Consider the following 17,651-nt stretch of genomic DNA (forward strand, 5'->3'; position numbering starts at 1 on the left):
CTGTAGATCCAAAGCTGCAGGATCAACATGATACAAAGCAACAGCAAGACGTCCAAGGGGAGTCTCAGTGAGGACCCAGCAGAAGCCAGAGGCCTTAGACCAAACCAATGACTCAGTTGCAGCGAACACTTGCAAGTAAAGATGTATGGACTAAAGGGGACACTGCGTCACACTGCAGCTTCCATGACGAGATTCTTTTTTCTTTTAAATTTTATTTTGTTTTTTGTGGGTTGCAGGGGCAGAGGGTAGACTTGAAGGGATGGGGAGAGGAACTGTTTTGGGATGCATGATGTGAAATCCACAAAGAATCAGTAAAAAATGAAAAAATAAAAGAGGAGGAAGAGATGTGAAATTGGGAGGGGCAGATCTGGGAGGAGTTAGGGGGAGAAGTAGAAGATGTATAGTAGAAAATATACTAACACAAAGACAACTATCCTAGGAATGTTGGATTTTATTTGATAAAAAAAAGATCTGTTTCTTCTTAAGACACTATAAAACATAAAATAGTTCAGATCATTACTATTAAAGTTCTGAAAAATATTGTGTTCTGTTTTCAAAAAATATGTTCATATATCACAAAATTATTAATCATACAAATAGTAACTAATACGTATCACATGCTTGTATATACTAAATATTCATAATCCTCAAAACAGAACTATTATTATAACTTTTGAAAACAGGAGACTGAGAATCAGAGTGGTGAAGGCCTTCCCAACAATTAAGGGCATAAGTCAGAACATACATCTAGGTGTTTGTGGCCATACCACTCTGGGTATGTCTGACATCATAAACTAAGTGGGGCTGGTCCTGGTTAGTACCTGGATGAGAGACTGTGTATCCAGGCAACCTGACTCCACACTCCACAGGCTTTCTTATAGTATCATGCTGCCTTTAATTCAAATGAAAATAAAATTGGTATGTCATCATTTTCCATATCATCTTGAGTATTTAGGCACTTTTTTTTTTGGTTATTTTTGAGACAGGGTTTCTCTGTGTAGTTTTGGTGCCTATCCTGGATCCCACTCTGTAGACCAGGCTGGCCTTGAACTTACAGAGATCCGCCTGGCTCTGCTTCCCCAGTGCTGGGATTAAAGCCATGTGCCACCACTGCCCAGCATTAGGCACTTATTTTTAAGCAAGCTGTGGTATCTAAAAATCTTAGTAAATATTCTTTTAAGAAAGACTTCCTTCCAGTCCTGAAATCTCAGGACTATAATCCCAGCTTCTGAAGAAGCCGGGGTAGGAAAACCACAAATTCAAGGCCAGTCTGGGCTACAGAAGGAATTTAAGTGCAGTCTTGGAAACTTGCCAAGACATATTCTCAAACAGAAAAGAAATGAGGATGAGAGTACAGGTCAGTGGCAGGATGACTGCCTAGCATGTGCTAGCCCAGGGTTTGAAACCCAGTACTGGGGCAGGGGTTGGGGGAGGGAGGGGAGTGTGGGGGCAGGGAGGAGTAAGACTTCATTGGTACATAAAGGCAAAAGGAATAAATCATTATCAGGCCAAAGCTTCCTACACCTTAGCTGGTTTATCAGACATTGAATGCCTACTAACTAACACTGGCTGACTCTTTTGAATGGTGTAACAAAATAATTAAATAGAGTCCTATGAATGCCTTAGTTTGCTTTCTGTTGCTGTGATACAATAATGACCAAACCAATGTCAGGGAGGAAAGGGTCTATTTGGCTTATACTTCCATGTCATAGTCTGTCATTGAGGGATGTCAGGGAAGGACCGCAAGGCAGGAGCTCGGAGCAGAAATCGGCAGAGGAACACTGTTTACTGGCTTGCTCTCTCCTGCTTGCTTAGCTACCTTCCTCATAGAATTGAGGGCCACTTGCCCAGGGATGGCATGGCCTACAGTGGACTGGACCCTTCTACACTGATTAACAAGATGTCCCACAGTCATATCCATAGGCTAATGCAATGGAAGCAATTCCTCATTTGGGGATCCCCCCTTCTCAGATGTGTCAAGTTGATAAAGATTTTAACACATGAACTAAAGCCAAAAGAGTCCCAAGTATGTGTCTACTCCTTTAGAGTCTTAAAAGTAGCCACCACAATGGAGAAATAAATAGGCTCTTTGATAAAAGTGTTGGAGAAACAGTCTCTGCGTACAATAAATAAGACTATCTGTATTGCTGATTTGGATCTGGAACATGTCCTGAAGTCCTATGTGCTAAAGGCTTGTTCTCCAGCTAGGCATTTCTGGGAGGTGGTGGAAACCTTAAGAGATGGGGCCATAAGGGAGGTTCCAGGTCAGCGGGAGCTTGTCCTCAAAAGGGATTATAGGACCCCCCATTGGGATGTTTCTCTCTCCCTCCATTTCTCTTCTCTCTCTTCCCCTCCCCTCCATCTCTTCTTCTCTCTCTCCTTCCCTCCACACCTCCCATCTCTCACCTCTCTGCCTAGTCATGAAGTACATGACTTTGCTGTGCCATATACTTCCTCATTTCCTTTATTACAAGCCCAGGAGCAACTGGACCAACCAGTTCTATATTGAACCTTCTAAAAACACAAACAAAATCAAACCTTTTCATAAGCTGATTTTTATTATCTTAAGATATTTGATCATAGTGGTGGAGAGCTAACTAAACCAAATACTGTATACTATACACAAAAGTCACCTCAAAATCCACTGGAAATTTTAACCCCAAGACTGGGAAATATAAAACTCCCCCAAGAACCATAAGAGGAATGTACTGTGGCACTGTTCTTGACGGTGAGTTTTTGGACACGAGCCCAGAAGCACAGGAAGTAAAAGCAAAAATTAATGAGACTATGCCATCTAAAGTACCTCCAAGGAAACCACAGGCAGAAGGGAAGCAGGGCTGGTGAGATGACCCCGTGGGGAAAGGCAAAGGCACTTGCTGCCAAGCCTGACAACCTGAGTCAGTCATCAACCCTGGAACCCCACGTGGTAGGAGAGAACTGATTCTATCACGTTGTCCTGTCGCCTACATGGGCACACTGTGGTATAAACAGGTAAATGAACAGAGCATGCACATGCATGGATACAGAGAATTGCCTTATTTGTCAGGGGAAATAGGAAAATTCTGTCATCTGTGAAACTAGAATAGTATTGAGGACATTGTGCTAATGAATTCAGTCAGGCACAGAAATACAAACAGTGCATGATCTCAGGCATATACACAATCTAAAAAAAAAAAATAGCCAAACTCAACAGAAACAGTAGACCAGTGGTAACCAAGGGCTAGAAGGTGGATGAAGTGAAAAGATACTGGCCAAAGAGTAAAAATTTTTAGTTAAGTGACAAATATAAATTTAGGGTACCGTGTGGTGATGCTATGCCTTTAGATCTTTGTTAGTAAATCTTAACATTCTCATTATGAGAGATAGACAATGGATCGTTAAAGATGTGTGTGTGTGTGTGTGTGTGTGTGTGTGTGTGTGTGTGTGAGAGAGAGAGAGAGAGAGAGAGAGAGAGAGAGAGAGAGAGAGAGAGAGAGAGAGTGTGTTCATGAGTTTATGTGTACCACATAAATGCAGGTGACCACAGAAGATTCCCTGGAACTAGAGTCACACAGATTCCCTGGAACTAGAGTCACAGCCCACTGTAAGCTGCCTAATATGGGTGCTGGGGAATAACCCTGGGTCCTCTAAAATAGCAGTAAGTGCTCTTAACTGCTGAGCCATCTCTCCAGCACCCCAAGACATTTTTAATATTTTAGCAACAGTTTGGTTGTTTTCTTTTATACTTCAGTGGTTTCATTCAGGGTTTTTAAATTTACTTATCTGAATATATATTCTGTTTAACACATCCTTAGAGATCAACTTACCTACATAAATTCAATGCTACTTTCAATGCAGAATGTATTTGCTGATGACAACCGTTTTATTCTTTGTTATCTTACCCTCCAAAGCATATAATAAAACACTACTCACAAGAAATTTTGTCTAAAAGCTTTATTGAAGAGAAACTGTAACATCAACCTTCAGGTAGAATCTAGAAGATTCTAGAATCTAGAAGTACTGTAAAGGCACTCTGACTCCATTTATCAGTATCCTGATGCTACTGAAACCTAAAACAATCAGTGACATTTACCAGATTATGCTTGTTCCTGTCATCACCTCAGATAACATCAAGAAATGATGTAAGTTCATCAGTTTTCACGGTCATCTCTGTAGGTGAAGGACAGGCTGCTCCATGGGTGAGTTGTACACAAAAAGGAAGCAGAGGAAATAGGCTCACTTGTTCTCTGGGAGTTCAAGGTCTTGATCACTGTTGCCAACAGCCCTGCTCCACAGCAAAGCCCTTCAGTCAATGCCATATCCTGCAGGAATTGTCCTTGCTACCTGATGAAACAAATCGCACGATCATTTCCCCCTTATCTTACTTCTGTTACCCTCTTTTCAAACAGGCGGACTTTGTCCTGGGTCACTGCTACTCAGCCATGTGTGAAATGTGAGGCTTTCCAAAGGACAGCTCATCAGGAAGTCACACAATTGCTGATAGTTGGGGAAAACGTTCAATGCATATTCTTTTCCCCGACATAGTAACACTTTAGCCAGAAAAAGCCAAGAAAAAGATGTTTAAATTTAACATCTCTACTGGGCCATTTTCCACATCATCTGTGGAAAATGAAATGTCCTGACTTGTTTACATTACTGGTGTCTACTACCATCAGCTGAGCAGTAACCATCAGAAAAGTAGAGTAACCAGCTAGACAAGCTCCAAAATGGCTGCCTTACCTAGAGCAACAGAACTGAATTAAATTCACCATCAGTGGCAGAGGGCACTCTTGTGAGTCCTGGTGCAACTAAATGGGAACCTGGCATGGTGGCTAATATTTCCAACCCTAGCACTGGGGAGGCTGAGACAGGAGGATTGCTGCAAGTCTGAGGCCAGGATGTATAGCAAGACCCCATTTCAAAATATTTTTTAAAAGCCAATAGTAAGAAAAAAAATTCAATAATGGAAGTAAAATGAAATTCCAGGATAAGCCAGATCACCTGGAAAAGTGAGCAGAGGTTGAGCATGAACTCCTTTTAGTATTCTTCTTAAAATTCTAGTAGGCAATTTAAAAGGAAAACTAGCTCTGTGATGTGTATTTCTCGCATACCTGTAATGACTATATTTCCTTTGTAGTTGAAAGCACATGAAAATATTTCATCAGTGTGCCCCTCCAAGACCTGGAGGCACTGGCCAGTCTGAACATCCCAGATTCTGGCTGTCTTATCAGAGCTGCCTGTCAGGAGTCGGTTTCCTTGGGGATTGAAAGAGATCTGCAAAATAACAAAAGAGATGATAGTAAGTTGAAGTTTGGGTTAACATATTCCCATTAGCAAATAGAGGGCTGAGTGTCCATCTTCTCCCTGACCTAGTGTTCATTTTTACTACAATTGCTTCCTGATGAGAAACATATAGGGACTGATATTTGAAAATTGAAACCTAGATGCTAATGTTTAATTGCTTACTTTCTCACAAGTCTAATCGTAAAAGACCAAAGTGCCTGAATACTTAGGATATTCCCCAACAGTTTCTTCACAAAGACTCATGGTTCCCTCCTCACCCAAAAGAGAGGCAGAGCCGGGTTATAGATAAAAACAAAGCAGGCTCTATCTGTAAAGTCCAATGTCACCACTGCCACACATTCTTCTGTCACTAAAACCACATGGAACACCCCACACACACACACCCCGCTGCCCAATCCATCTGTCTGTACCAGAGAAAGAGCAGGCACCCAGGGCCGCAAGGGGATTTTCATCTATTGCCACCCAAAACGCATCATTTTCAGATAATACGTTTGGATGCTTCCCTGGGGCCAGGCATTCTCCTTCAGTGTCTGAGTGGCAGAGACATTCGCTGCTGGCCCTTGCATTCCTCTGATATTCCCAGTGATAGCCCTCTATATTTATCATGAGCCAATGATTTGAACCACTTCCACCGGGACTGGAAACACGGGGAGGACAAGTCCATGTCTGTTTCTCATCACTGTCTCACCAGTATCGGCAAACACCTGGTGTGGGGGAAGCTCTCCAAAGGTGATTACTGACACCTGCACTCATCTAAGCCATGCTAATGAAACCCACTGGATCACACACACAAAAGTATGTGAAGCTAGAAAGAGGGCTATTTGGAAATAGGAAAAGAATCACAGGAAAGACAAGGGAAGGTAATCGGGATAAATATGATCGCAAAACATTATATACATGTATGAAAATGTCATAATAAATCCATTATTGTACATAAAGAATATATCCTAATGTTTTAAGTGTTTAGTGAATGAATATGTAAGATACTAATTGTTTGAGCTCTGTACTCCTTATAAATATTATTGGAACAGTAATTTCATGAGCAATATATTTTTTCATATGCATATAATTTAATAATATAGAATTCAAAATTTTCTTATAGTCACATGCTCACAAAGACAAATACACACTCAGTGAGGGGAAATGCCAAACATGACGGTAGCTATCCTCACAAATATGGCCCAGGCTGCCCTTCCATGTCCTACTTTCCCATACCCTCTTGCCATCCCATTACCTCTCAGTCCATGAAGTGGTCAGCAGCACCCATTGCCCTGGATACCAGCACCTACCAGCCACAGGGCAATGGCCACCAGCAATAGGGGTAAAAGATGGAGGGACAGGAATACACATGGTCAATGCTGGAATCTCCCTATAACCTTCAGAATTCTGAAGCCATCAAGCTATTATTTCATAAGGGAGTGGCAGAGAAGATCTCACATAGAAAACCAAGAATGTGGGCTGAGCTGGGAGTCAAGAGCCCTCCTTACTCAATCTAGCATACTCTGTCATGTTCTGGGGACACATACAAACCTCAGACATTCACTGAGTGGCTCTGCTCTGTGAAGCTTCTAAAAAGTGTGTGATAAAACCCTGAGATACAGCCCTAGAGTTTCAAGGATAAGTTCACACTCTGTTAAATATTTCCAAATATCACTCCTTCCATTCCATCTAATTTACAGAGCCCTTGAGGCACCGCATGCTTTTTTGCATAATACAAACTTGCATGCTTACTAGAGCTAGAAAAAAGCACTTCACAAGCTCCTTAAATTGCTGAGTTGGGTATTTTCAGCTAATTAAATATTTGCTGGTGTTTGAAAAGAATAATGTTTCATGCTTTTTAAGTGTCTAGGAAATCATTTCTTTTTGCTGAATCAGAGGGGGCATGCTTAGAAAGAAAGGCTTAGGTAGTTGGGTTTTAGGACAGGATGATATAATTAAAGAGACTTGAGCACTTTAGTCCCAATACACCTGGTTTTTGTTTTGTTTTGTTTTATTTGTGGGGTTGGGGAGGGTGGTTTTGTTTTTTTTGTTTTGTTTTGTTTTGTTGGGGTTTTTTTTTTTTTTTTTTGGTTGCTTGGGACAGTGTATCATACAGCTCAGGCTGGCCTTGAACTCCTGATCTCCATCTCCAACATGCTACAATTACAAGCATGTGTCACCATGCCCAGCTAATCCCTGTAAGATCTAGAGAACACTACATTTTATGTAACCAACACTAGATGTAGCTCCATCTCTATGTATTTCTCTATGAAATAAATGAGCTTACTAGTATTTTGAAAGAAAAATTAACTGAAATTCCTGGACTCAAAATCCAGTCTGATTCATCCACGTTTCTCTGCTCTCCAACAGGAAGCCACTTTGGTAATGGATGTAGGAAAGATAATGAGTAGCTTCCATGGTAGATATTTTCAAGAGGTGTTATCAGTTGCTTTAGGTGGTGTTTTCAGTCATTCTACATGAAAATTCATCTTAAACTAATCATCAAGTGCAGATACGACATAAGCAAGTCCAATGATGTTACTCCTCAGCCATTCAACTCCAGTATCTCTAGCAACACTGGACACCATGTTAGACTCATTGAGGTTTCAGCAATATGTCATTCTAGGGATTGAAGAGATGGTTAAGAGCACTGATTGCTCTTCCAGAGGACCCAGGTTCAATTCCCAGCACATACATGGCAGTTCACAACTGTCTGTAACTCTAGTTCCAGTGGATCTGACACCTTCACGCAGACATACATATGGGCAAAACTCCAATGCATTTAAAAATAAAAATCTTTAAAAAATGTCATTCTGTTCACTTAACTTGTTTTTATCTTTCTTCTTTCTACCTCAAGCCACTTAATGTCAGAAACATTACTTCTCTGCCTGCTCCATATTAATAAATATTTTGGTTATGTTAAAGGGTGAGTTCTGATCTATTAATTCAGAGGGTTAATTTGTAGCCTCTATTATACTACTCATATTAAAGATGCTCTTCTTTTTTTTCCAGTGAACACACTGATACAAATGAGAAGGCAACTCACCTTTGAGATTTCTCCTTCATGGCCTTCCAGTTTGGTTATGCATTTTCTTGTGGTTGCATTGTAAACTCTTGCCGTCCCTTTTGGAGAGGGATTGGAATATACATTAATCCATCTGAAATGCAAGACGTCATGTTACCTAAAAATCCATCCTCTGATAAATGTGCTCTGCACTGAGTTTGTCCTTCCTGTGTCTAGAGTCGTGCTCAACCTTCTAAATGCAAGCTGTCCCACTGCAGAAGAGACGGCACAGGACGTGCACTCTGTCTCTGACATTATTGGAAGAGATCATGGGCTTCCAAGTGGAAGAAAGTATGATATGTGGAATAAAAAAAAAGTGGAATAGATAAAATGATTTTTAATGTTATTTTAGAATTGGTATGTTTACACGCATAAAGCTTACAGCTGAGATACTTCACAATCCAGTAACACAGAAATGTGGGGCACCTTAAAAAGGAAGACTGGGGACTTGAAATATGGTATGTGATGCACAGACCCCTCTTTGACATCATTGCTATGTACAAGACAGGATAAGAATGAAGTCAGAAGGCAGACTTCTGGTCCCACATCCCACTCCATAATATCCTAACTCTGTGTCCTGACATGAGGTTCCTTAGCTACTTTATGTACACTTTAGCTCCCTCAGCTGCAAAAACGAGGACAACAATTAGGCCAGCCTGGGTTAATTATCTTTTACTGTGCAACAAACTCATCCAAACTTATGAACCTCAAACAATAAACATTTGTCATTTTGGAGATAACCAAGAATGTTACACATCTCAATGCTTCTTAGGGAGCACAGAATCAGAAGAGGTTTAAGAATACCCTAAAGGAAAAAGAAATTGTTTTTGAAGTAATGGTTTGTAGAACAATGGAAGAACAGAATCACTATTGGAATGAACAACAGGTAACAAGGAGATAACTAGAATGGAACCTGTACTTTAGCAAACACTTCATTCCTTGTAGTGGGTAGCTGTTCCATCTTTGACCTTGTTCCATCACTGCCCTTAGTGAGGAAGCAGGTTAACTGCCACACCTGTCTATGACCTGCCCCTGGGGTGTGGCCGAGACGAGACCCTTTAAGATCTGAAATGTGTATGTGCTGGCTCTCTTGGCTCCTCATGACCCTGGATACTGGATTGCAGACCAAGTCCGAGTTCTCACCTCTTCTGGATCCTGTAACCAACCCTTTATTGGTTGTAAGTGATCCTGAAATAAACCTCTTTTAATTACCAGATAAACTACATGAAATTGCCTCGTTAATTGCTGCTATAATTCCTCAGCTTTCTGATCCTCCAACCTTTTCCCCAGCAAATGCTATTGAGTGACTTCCAATATTCTATACAACCTAACAGTTTATGTAATAAATACGTATGGATGATTAATTATGTCCTGTTTTGCTTTCCTTAACATAATTTCATGAGGAATATGTTGAATTATCCACAGTATGATAAACTACCACATAAAATCATAGAGAGTTTTCAGGGGCATGATGTAGATACCCGTGTTACATTATGTCTGCTGTTGAGGAAAGAGGAGAGATTATGCAGCATTCCACACTACTCTAAGAAAACATGACACAGGTATAGCTTGGCATCATACACAATAGACAGAAGTGGTTATACAGAAATATACACTAAGAGAGTAGTGAGGTGAAGTATCACACAATTTCATGCAATATTATAAAGGACTAGACCCAGCCTAAAGCCCACAGGTATTTACTATGGGTATGCAATATTGTGTAGAATCACACATTATTCTCAAGGATATGGTGTGCATTCAATATGATAGCTTATACAGATTGTTTAAAGACTTATTTTCTTTTTAATTGTGTGTATTTGTATGCGTCTGTGTGTAGGTATTATAGGTGAGCGCAGGTGCTGGTAGAGACCAGAAGAGAATGTTGCAACCAACAGAACTCAAGTTGCAGGCAGTGGTGAGCCACCTAACATGAGTGCTGAAAACCAAACTTAGGTCATTCTTAAGAGCAGCAAGCACCCTTAACCACTGAACCATCTCTCCAGCCTCTCTTATACAGATATGATACAAAGATATGATAAAAAGCCATGTGTTACATCACTAAATAATGGAAGCATAGTGTGGTAGAATGCAAAATGTCAAACATCTTACACATAGAAAGTGTAGCATCAGTAAGGTCTTCAAGGACATGAAGTTAGTGTAGCATAACACACAATCATTGGGAAGAAAAAGCAATCACTGTGTGGCAAAATATATGGTACCAGCAGCTGTCACAGAAATAACATATCCACATATGTGGTTATACATTGTTTGGAGTGGCAGAACACATAAAGGAGATATGTCATTCATATCCATGGTATCACAGATACGTAAAAGAAATGTCATGACATATTGTAGAATCAAAGTTGGATGTGGTGTTCAAACATCATCATCATAAGATGATGTAGATATACACAGTATCAGCATATGGATACTCAGAATAAACTATATAAATCTGTACAGTGTTTTACCTCACTCTTCCTATAGCTCAAACCAGAGAAATCAGTATAGTCAGAGACTGTCTAAATATGGTATAATATCATATTAGGGCTTTTGGAGGTAAGACAGAACAGTATGACATAATATGGGATCACTGGGAATATGGCATTTATAGAATATTAAAGCTATGACACAGAAAAGAGAAAGCATGGTACCTGGCTAAACAGATAACGCACACATAGTATTGCATTATGTTTATCCAAGGAGGCCAGAAACTCATAGTGTATATCATACATGGTCAGCATGAATAGTGAGGCACCATAATGACACATACATGCTTCAATATGTCACTCAGTAACCAAGAGATGGCACATATACATTTTAATACACTGTCATCAAAGATAAACCTATAATACACTCTTGCATCATAAGTGGATATCAAACTGATATGACAGATGGCATTACACCATATGTGTCTTTCACAGAGAGGATGAGGTAGTATCTCAGGTCATTTTCAAGGCCTTGGATCATATCATACCAGACAGACACAGACTATCATCAGACATAGTTACTGGGGACATGGAGACACAATGCAGCACCACATGTGGCCATCAGACAGATAACAGAGACAGTGCATGCCACCATCTGTGGTCTTTCTGGAGATGAGGCACATTCAGTGAAGATTTCTGTGTGCTGATCAAGGATATCACACAATATAGTATGGGGCCTAGCTATTAAAGTGACATCAAAAACACAGTGGAGTAGCATAAGAGATGACTTATATTAGTGTACCATGCTTTATGGCTGAATGATGGCATTGACTCATTAAATACCACTTTTGTTCATTTGTTTTTGAGATAGGGTCTCATTATGCAGTCCTGGCTGACCCAGAACTCACAGAGATCTGCCTACCTCTGAGCCCTTTCTCTAGCACCTGCTCATAACAACCTTTGTTCAAAGTTGCAAAGCTATGTTATAAGAAATGATATTTCCATGATTGGTTTTATGATATTGATTTTATGCAAAGAAATTCCTAGATTTACACAGTATAGCAGTCTTTAGTCAAGAAAGAACCTATGAGACCTATTTAAATTAGTTGTTATAAATTAAGGAATATAATAACCAATAAAGAATGAGGACAGGGAAGCAGGTAAAGACTAACAAGAATTAAAGTCATTTAAAAGGACAGCATTTGGAGAACTTTTCTTTCCTGACATCAATATTTTCTTTATGCCGTAGTAAATAGGACTGTGTGGTCTTGGCCAAAGAATAGACATAGGTTACAAATAGAGAGCTCAGAAGAGGTACACACATTTGGTTCCCACCCATTGCCCAGTCCAATTCAATGGAAGAAATAGAATGTCATATGGATACAGGTATGGGAAGCAATGAGCTCACACTTCTATTTACTCCATATACAGAAACTACTGCAATAAAGTGTAAAAGCAAAAGCAATAAAATCTCTATATTGTATCTTGCTGAATGCAACAAGTTTCCCAAGACTTAGTAGGTTAAAGACTTGTTTATTACCTGATAGTCACTGTGTGAAGAACTCAGTAGGGGCTTTGAAAGCTAAGGATATCCTTGTTGGAACTAAAGGAGAGGGGGTGCCACCATGCTCAGTTTAAATACCATTCTTTATGGCTATCCAAAAGAAGAAGTGTATAGTGACATCACAATGATGTTTAATTTATGATTAGTACATAGGGCAGCTTCATATATCATCAAAAAGATGAACCAAAATAGAATGTTACTTGAAAATGTTATTTATGATATTGTGGATATCATAAACCATATACTACCATCATGCATCATTTTCAAAAAAGGGGTGAAAATAGAGTTTTCTTGCCTACAATGCTATCAGAGATGTGAATAATGGCAGGGCATCGCATAGCCTTTACAATATATCACAGTATGACTATACTATGACATAAAATTTAAATATGAGGTACACTGTGGTTTTGTCATATATTTTTGTCATGTATGTAGTTCAGGCACCTACAACATCATTCCACATCATCATAGACTTTCATAGCAGGATTACACACAGTTATCACTAAAGTGCCATATGTTGTATTATAAAGTGTGTGTGTATATATATATATATATATATATATATATATATATATTATGATACATAGTTGTCATGTACATTACCTACAGAATAGAATCATGCATAATTATCAGAAATTATGTAGACATACTATATCATATTATTAACAAAGAGCTGACATATTAATGCAGCATTATATATGATCTTCAAGAAGATTATATAAGCATTGTGTATAGCTGATACAGTTAGTGAGATAATAAACCCAGTTGTAACAGATTATACTTATATAGTATATTACCATTATTCAATGGATTATGTGACACTGAGATTATCTGTAAAGAATATAGAGTAAGATATTGTCAATATTAATAATGTATATATATGTATATATATATAGTAGCATTATATAGAGTAAGATATTGTCAGTAGAGATCACACACACTACAGGATTGTATAGAGTAAGGTATTGTCAATAGACATCATGTATACATATACTGAAGCATCATATAAAGTAAGATACTGTCAGTAAAGACAATGAAGATATATATCTTCATCATATAGAGTAAGAAGCTACCAGTAGAGCTCATATATATATATATATATATATATATATATATATATGTATATATATATATCACAAATATCATAAGGTAAATAAGATAAATGCGGCAAGTAACCTGACATAAATTTACTGTAGTATCAGAGGTGTTTTTTTTTTTTTACTTATGACTCTGATACACTGTAGTATAAAACATGCTCATCCAGAGGGTGTGGCTGACTGTGGATTCTCATAAGTGATCATCAGTGAGATGACAATATACTGTCATTTATGGATAGAAAGGAAGTGGCATGGCTTGACACAGCTTCACATATAACATTCTCAGATGTCCTTCACACAGTGACCAGCACCATGAGTGGTATTCAAGGAGATGAAACATAGACTGGTACCATACATAGGCATTTATGTGACTGTTTAGTGTAAGTACCATAACTGGTCATCAAAGCCATGACCTGCAGCAGGCTGCAAGAATATATTATAGAGATTCAGCTGTATATTAAAGCTATACCTAGAAAAGTCAAGGCATTTTTCTAGAGGAAGCCATTTATCAAGGAATATTTGGTGTTACTCAGTTATTAATATATCAGCTGTCTTTTGCTATGAAATTCTTATGTGCCCATATACTACTAGGTTATAGGCAAACAGCTTAGCTTTTCAGACCTACTGCTGATCTACTAGGTAGCACCCCTGCAAGGGCCTAGGAGACAGAGGGGCTATAGATGCATAGCTTTGTTTCTTGTGTAAATGAAGCTCAGACCACCCCTTGCCTTCAGGCCAATACCATTATAGAGCTATTGACTCAGAACAATAGGGTTTTTTGCAGAACCAGGTGCAGTGAAGATTAGAGAGGAATTCCTGGCCAGAGCAGAGTCCCATGGCTGGGAGAGAAAGAACAAGGCAGTTCCTGTAGATGATAGACAGAACCATGTAGGCAGAGAGAAGAGAACAGGGCAGAGTTTCTCAGAGCCAGGGGTAAGGAGCAAGGAAGAAAAGATGGAGGACGAAGGAACATAAGAAGAGGTCGAAAGCATAGGAGCTTAGTTGGGTTTATGACAGGGAAGTAGGTACAGAGAGGAGCTGTATGTGAGGATGGAGCTGAAGCTCTATAGATAGAATTTTGTCCTAGAGAAATAAAATGACGGATAAAAGAGTATGGTGTACACAGACTCCTTTCCCTCAGATACCCTTACTCTGGACATAGCATCTTCCCCAGGACCCTGGGAGGGATTTTCTCAGGGCAGGCCCTTGGGAAAATTCCATTAATGACCAAGAGCATAGTATTGGGAGAATGGACATGAAGGAGACTTCATGGATACTGTGTAGCATCATGTGTGTTGATCAAGGACAAGGGCACACAATATTATAGCACCATTTGTAGTTCACAATCAGCATCATATATGATAATCAGGCCAATGGTGCAAAATCAGAGTGGGCTATGGACTTGGGGTTTCAAAAATATACAGGATCATCAGAGGATGAGGACATAATATGGCATTGTATTTGCCTATAAACAAGGTAATGGAAGCATACTGTAGGATATGTTTCTCACAGGGATTTGACAGACATAGTAGAATAGCACATTATTTATATAGTTAATGCCATTAACTTTGGTAACATCAATAGTGGCCAAGTTGATAATCCCAACATAATGGAACATTGTGTGCAATCATCAAAGACATAACTGTGAACATGGGGCCATACATACAGAAGACATCAAGACCTGTAGAGACATGTGTGGCTCTATTAAGGAGGTGACACAGACAATGAAAAAGCATCACATGTGATTATTAAGAATGCAACATAGACCCAGGATTTCTGACACAATCAGCAATGCCCACTACTCAGAGACTGAGGCAGAAGGATCACAAGTTCAGGCTAGCCTGGGCTATGGAGTAAATTCAACTCCAAGATGGACAACTTAGAGAGATCCTACCTCAAAATAAGACTCAGGGGATATACTTCAGTGGGAAAATGTTGCTGAGCTCACACTAAACTGTAGATTCAATCCCCTGGTATAGCATACAGACAAAAAGAACGTGACAGGACACATACATGTCATCATGGAGATCAGATACATGTTTCCACCACAACAGGTTCTTGGGGAGATGGAGCATGGTATAGAGTCAGGCACCATTTCCAAGGCAAACATAAATTTCTCCATAAGTTACCTGTGTGACAGATGACTTACCATCAGCAGAAGCTGTTGCAATAAGTTTTCCTGTGTAATCAAAGCAGCTGTCTAGTATTTCATCATCGTGGCCTGTTAAGGTTGCTACACATTTCCCACTTGTAGCATCCCACAACTGAAATTGGGAAAGACAGAAACCATTAACTAAGCAACTAAATCCCTCCCGAAATGGGAAGATGCCCAGTGATCTTCACGATATGAGTGTGCCTTGCTAAATAACTGTGCTAAAAGGATATGTATAATTCTCTCTGATCAGTTAAGTCCACTTTGATTTATGACCAAAGACCACAGCCAACCGTCTGGTCACGGGAAAATCAAAGCTGAGACACTCAGAGTTTTCCACATCATTAAGGAATTAAAAATCATCCTGAGTGATGTGCTTCAGGGATTGGTATGAAGGGATCTTTTCTGTGACAAAGATTTCAGAGGACTATGAGTTTGATCCCAGACTATTAAGACAGAAAATGAAAAGTATATCCATCGTGAGGTTTGAATGCTACTTGTATAAAGTTAAGTGACAAGTGATTATAACCTCTCAGTAATTATTGTTGAAGAGAAGAGACCCAATGGCAGGAAAAAACTTAGTTGAGGTTCTTTCAGGGCCATGCCAATTGAAGCATACTAAATAAACAGCAGGACACTGGATAAAATTAATGTAGCTTTTTAAACAAGACCTTTCTTGCCTTTGAAGCAATCAAAATTGTTTTTTCATCTCATAGTTCCTTCAAGCTTAGACAACTGGAAACTTGAAATAAAAAATAGCAATTATTATTATAAATCAAGGTTTAACTGTATGTCCTCTTTGAAGTCTGTTAGTGTTATGATGAACACCTGATGTGGTATAAAGGACAGAGACACCGTATAAAGCAAGGCAAACTCTGAGCTCACCATGCAAGTCTTGTCCATGGAGCCTGTCAATATCAGAGAGCAATCCCAATTGAACAAGGCACTGCTGATCTCCGCACAGTGGCCAATTAAAGTGTGCACCTTCCTGCAAGACAGAAACCGTCACAGCTAGTAAACGATGTCCTGGTTTCATTTCTGTGTGACAAGCCACCCTGAAGAAAGTGGCATAGGGGAGGAAGGGACTATTCAGCTCATCATTCTAGGGTACAGCCCATCATTTCAGGGAATCTAAGGCAGGGACTCAGACAGCTGGTCACATCTCAGAGGGAAGCAGGAACACCCCCCACCCCATGCTGCCTGCTCGGTGCTGCTTCTGTGCAGCTGGCTTTCTTCATTCTTAACACAGTTTAGGGCCCAGACCAGGAAGCGGTGCCGCCCACATCCAGGGTGGGTCTTCCTACTTCAATGAACATTCAACATGAATCTCCCACAGACATGTCCATAGGCCATCCTTATCAAAATGATTTCTCACTTGAAGTCTCTCTTCTCAGGTGACTCTAAGCCAATGGTTCTCAACCTGTGGGTCACAACCCCTTTGGCAAACCTCCATCTCCAAAAATATTTACATGATGATTCAGAAAAGTAGCACAATTATAGTCATGAAGTAGCAATGAAAATAATTTTATGATGGGGGTCACCACAACATGAGGAACTGTACTTAATGGTCACAGCATTAGGAAGGTTGAGAACCACTGTCCTGGGTTGTGTCAGGTTAACAATAAAAACTAGCTACCATGGGTGTTTTACTACAGCACACGCACACACGGTCAAACCCCAATGTGTGAACTAAATTTTAGTATTTGCAAAATTACATTCTTTATAATGAAACAAAAATAGTTTCGCTGCTACTCAAAAAGAGAACACTTAATTTCAGTAAAAATACACATAAGTTTTAAGCAACCAAAGATAATATGACTGAGGCTGGAGAGATGGCTCAACAGTAAAGAGCACTCACTGTACCCAGAAGATTCACATTCAGTTCCCAACATCCATATGGCAACTCACAACCACCTGTAACAAGTTCCAGAGGATCCAATGTCCTCTCCAAGCCTCCCTGGGCATCAGACAGGCATGTGGTGCATATACGTACATGAATGCAAAAACACTCATATACATTAAATAAAAATAAATCTTTGTTTACAAAGAAAATATGATTGTGTCTGCCTTATTCCAGCCCCAGACA

At 39.6% G+C, this 17,651-nt stretch overlaps 1 protein-coding gene and 1 long non-coding RNA gene across 3 annotated transcripts in view; one reads left to right on the forward strand and one right to left on the reverse strand.

Annotated features, from left to right (window-relative positions):
• Window positions 1–3,918: 3,918 nt before the first annotated feature.
• Daw1 (dynein assembly factor with WD repeats 1) overlaps window positions 3,919–17,651 on the reverse strand; it is a 43,326-nt gene continuing 29,593 nt past the window's right edge. Inside the window, exons 9-13 of one of the 2 annotated variants that reach the window (XM_028874103.2) lie at window positions 16,451–16,553; window positions 15,563–15,677; window positions 8,309–8,385; window positions 5,091–5,253; window positions 3,919–4,323 (exon numbers count right to left, since the gene is read on the reverse strand). In XM_028874103.2, coding sequence (XP_028729936.2) covers window positions 4,289–4,323; window positions 5,091–5,253; window positions 8,309–8,385; window positions 15,563–15,677; window positions 16,451–16,553 — 493 coding nt within the window. In that variant the 3' untranslated portion in view covers window positions 3,919–4,288. Of the gene's footprint in view, window positions 4,324–5,090; window positions 5,254–8,308; window positions 8,421–15,562; window positions 15,678–16,450; window positions 16,554–17,651 lie in introns of those variants that run through there. The other variant, XM_037210202.1, reaches the window with a different exon arrangement.
• LOC119088900 lies at window positions 4,102–8,363 on the forward strand. The gene is made up of 3 exons (XR_005092652.1): window positions 4,102–4,178; window positions 8,120–8,188; window positions 8,275–8,363. It is a non-coding gene; the product is annotated as an uncharacterized LOC119088900 (long non-coding RNA).

The sequence above is a fragment of the Peromyscus leucopus genome, chromosome 13, assembly GCF_004664715.2.
Source record: "Peromyscus leucopus breed LL Stock chromosome 13, UCI_PerLeu_2.1, whole genome shotgun sequence".
Taxonomy (NCBI): domain Eukaryota; kingdom Metazoa; phylum Chordata; class Mammalia; order Rodentia; family Cricetidae; genus Peromyscus; species Peromyscus leucopus.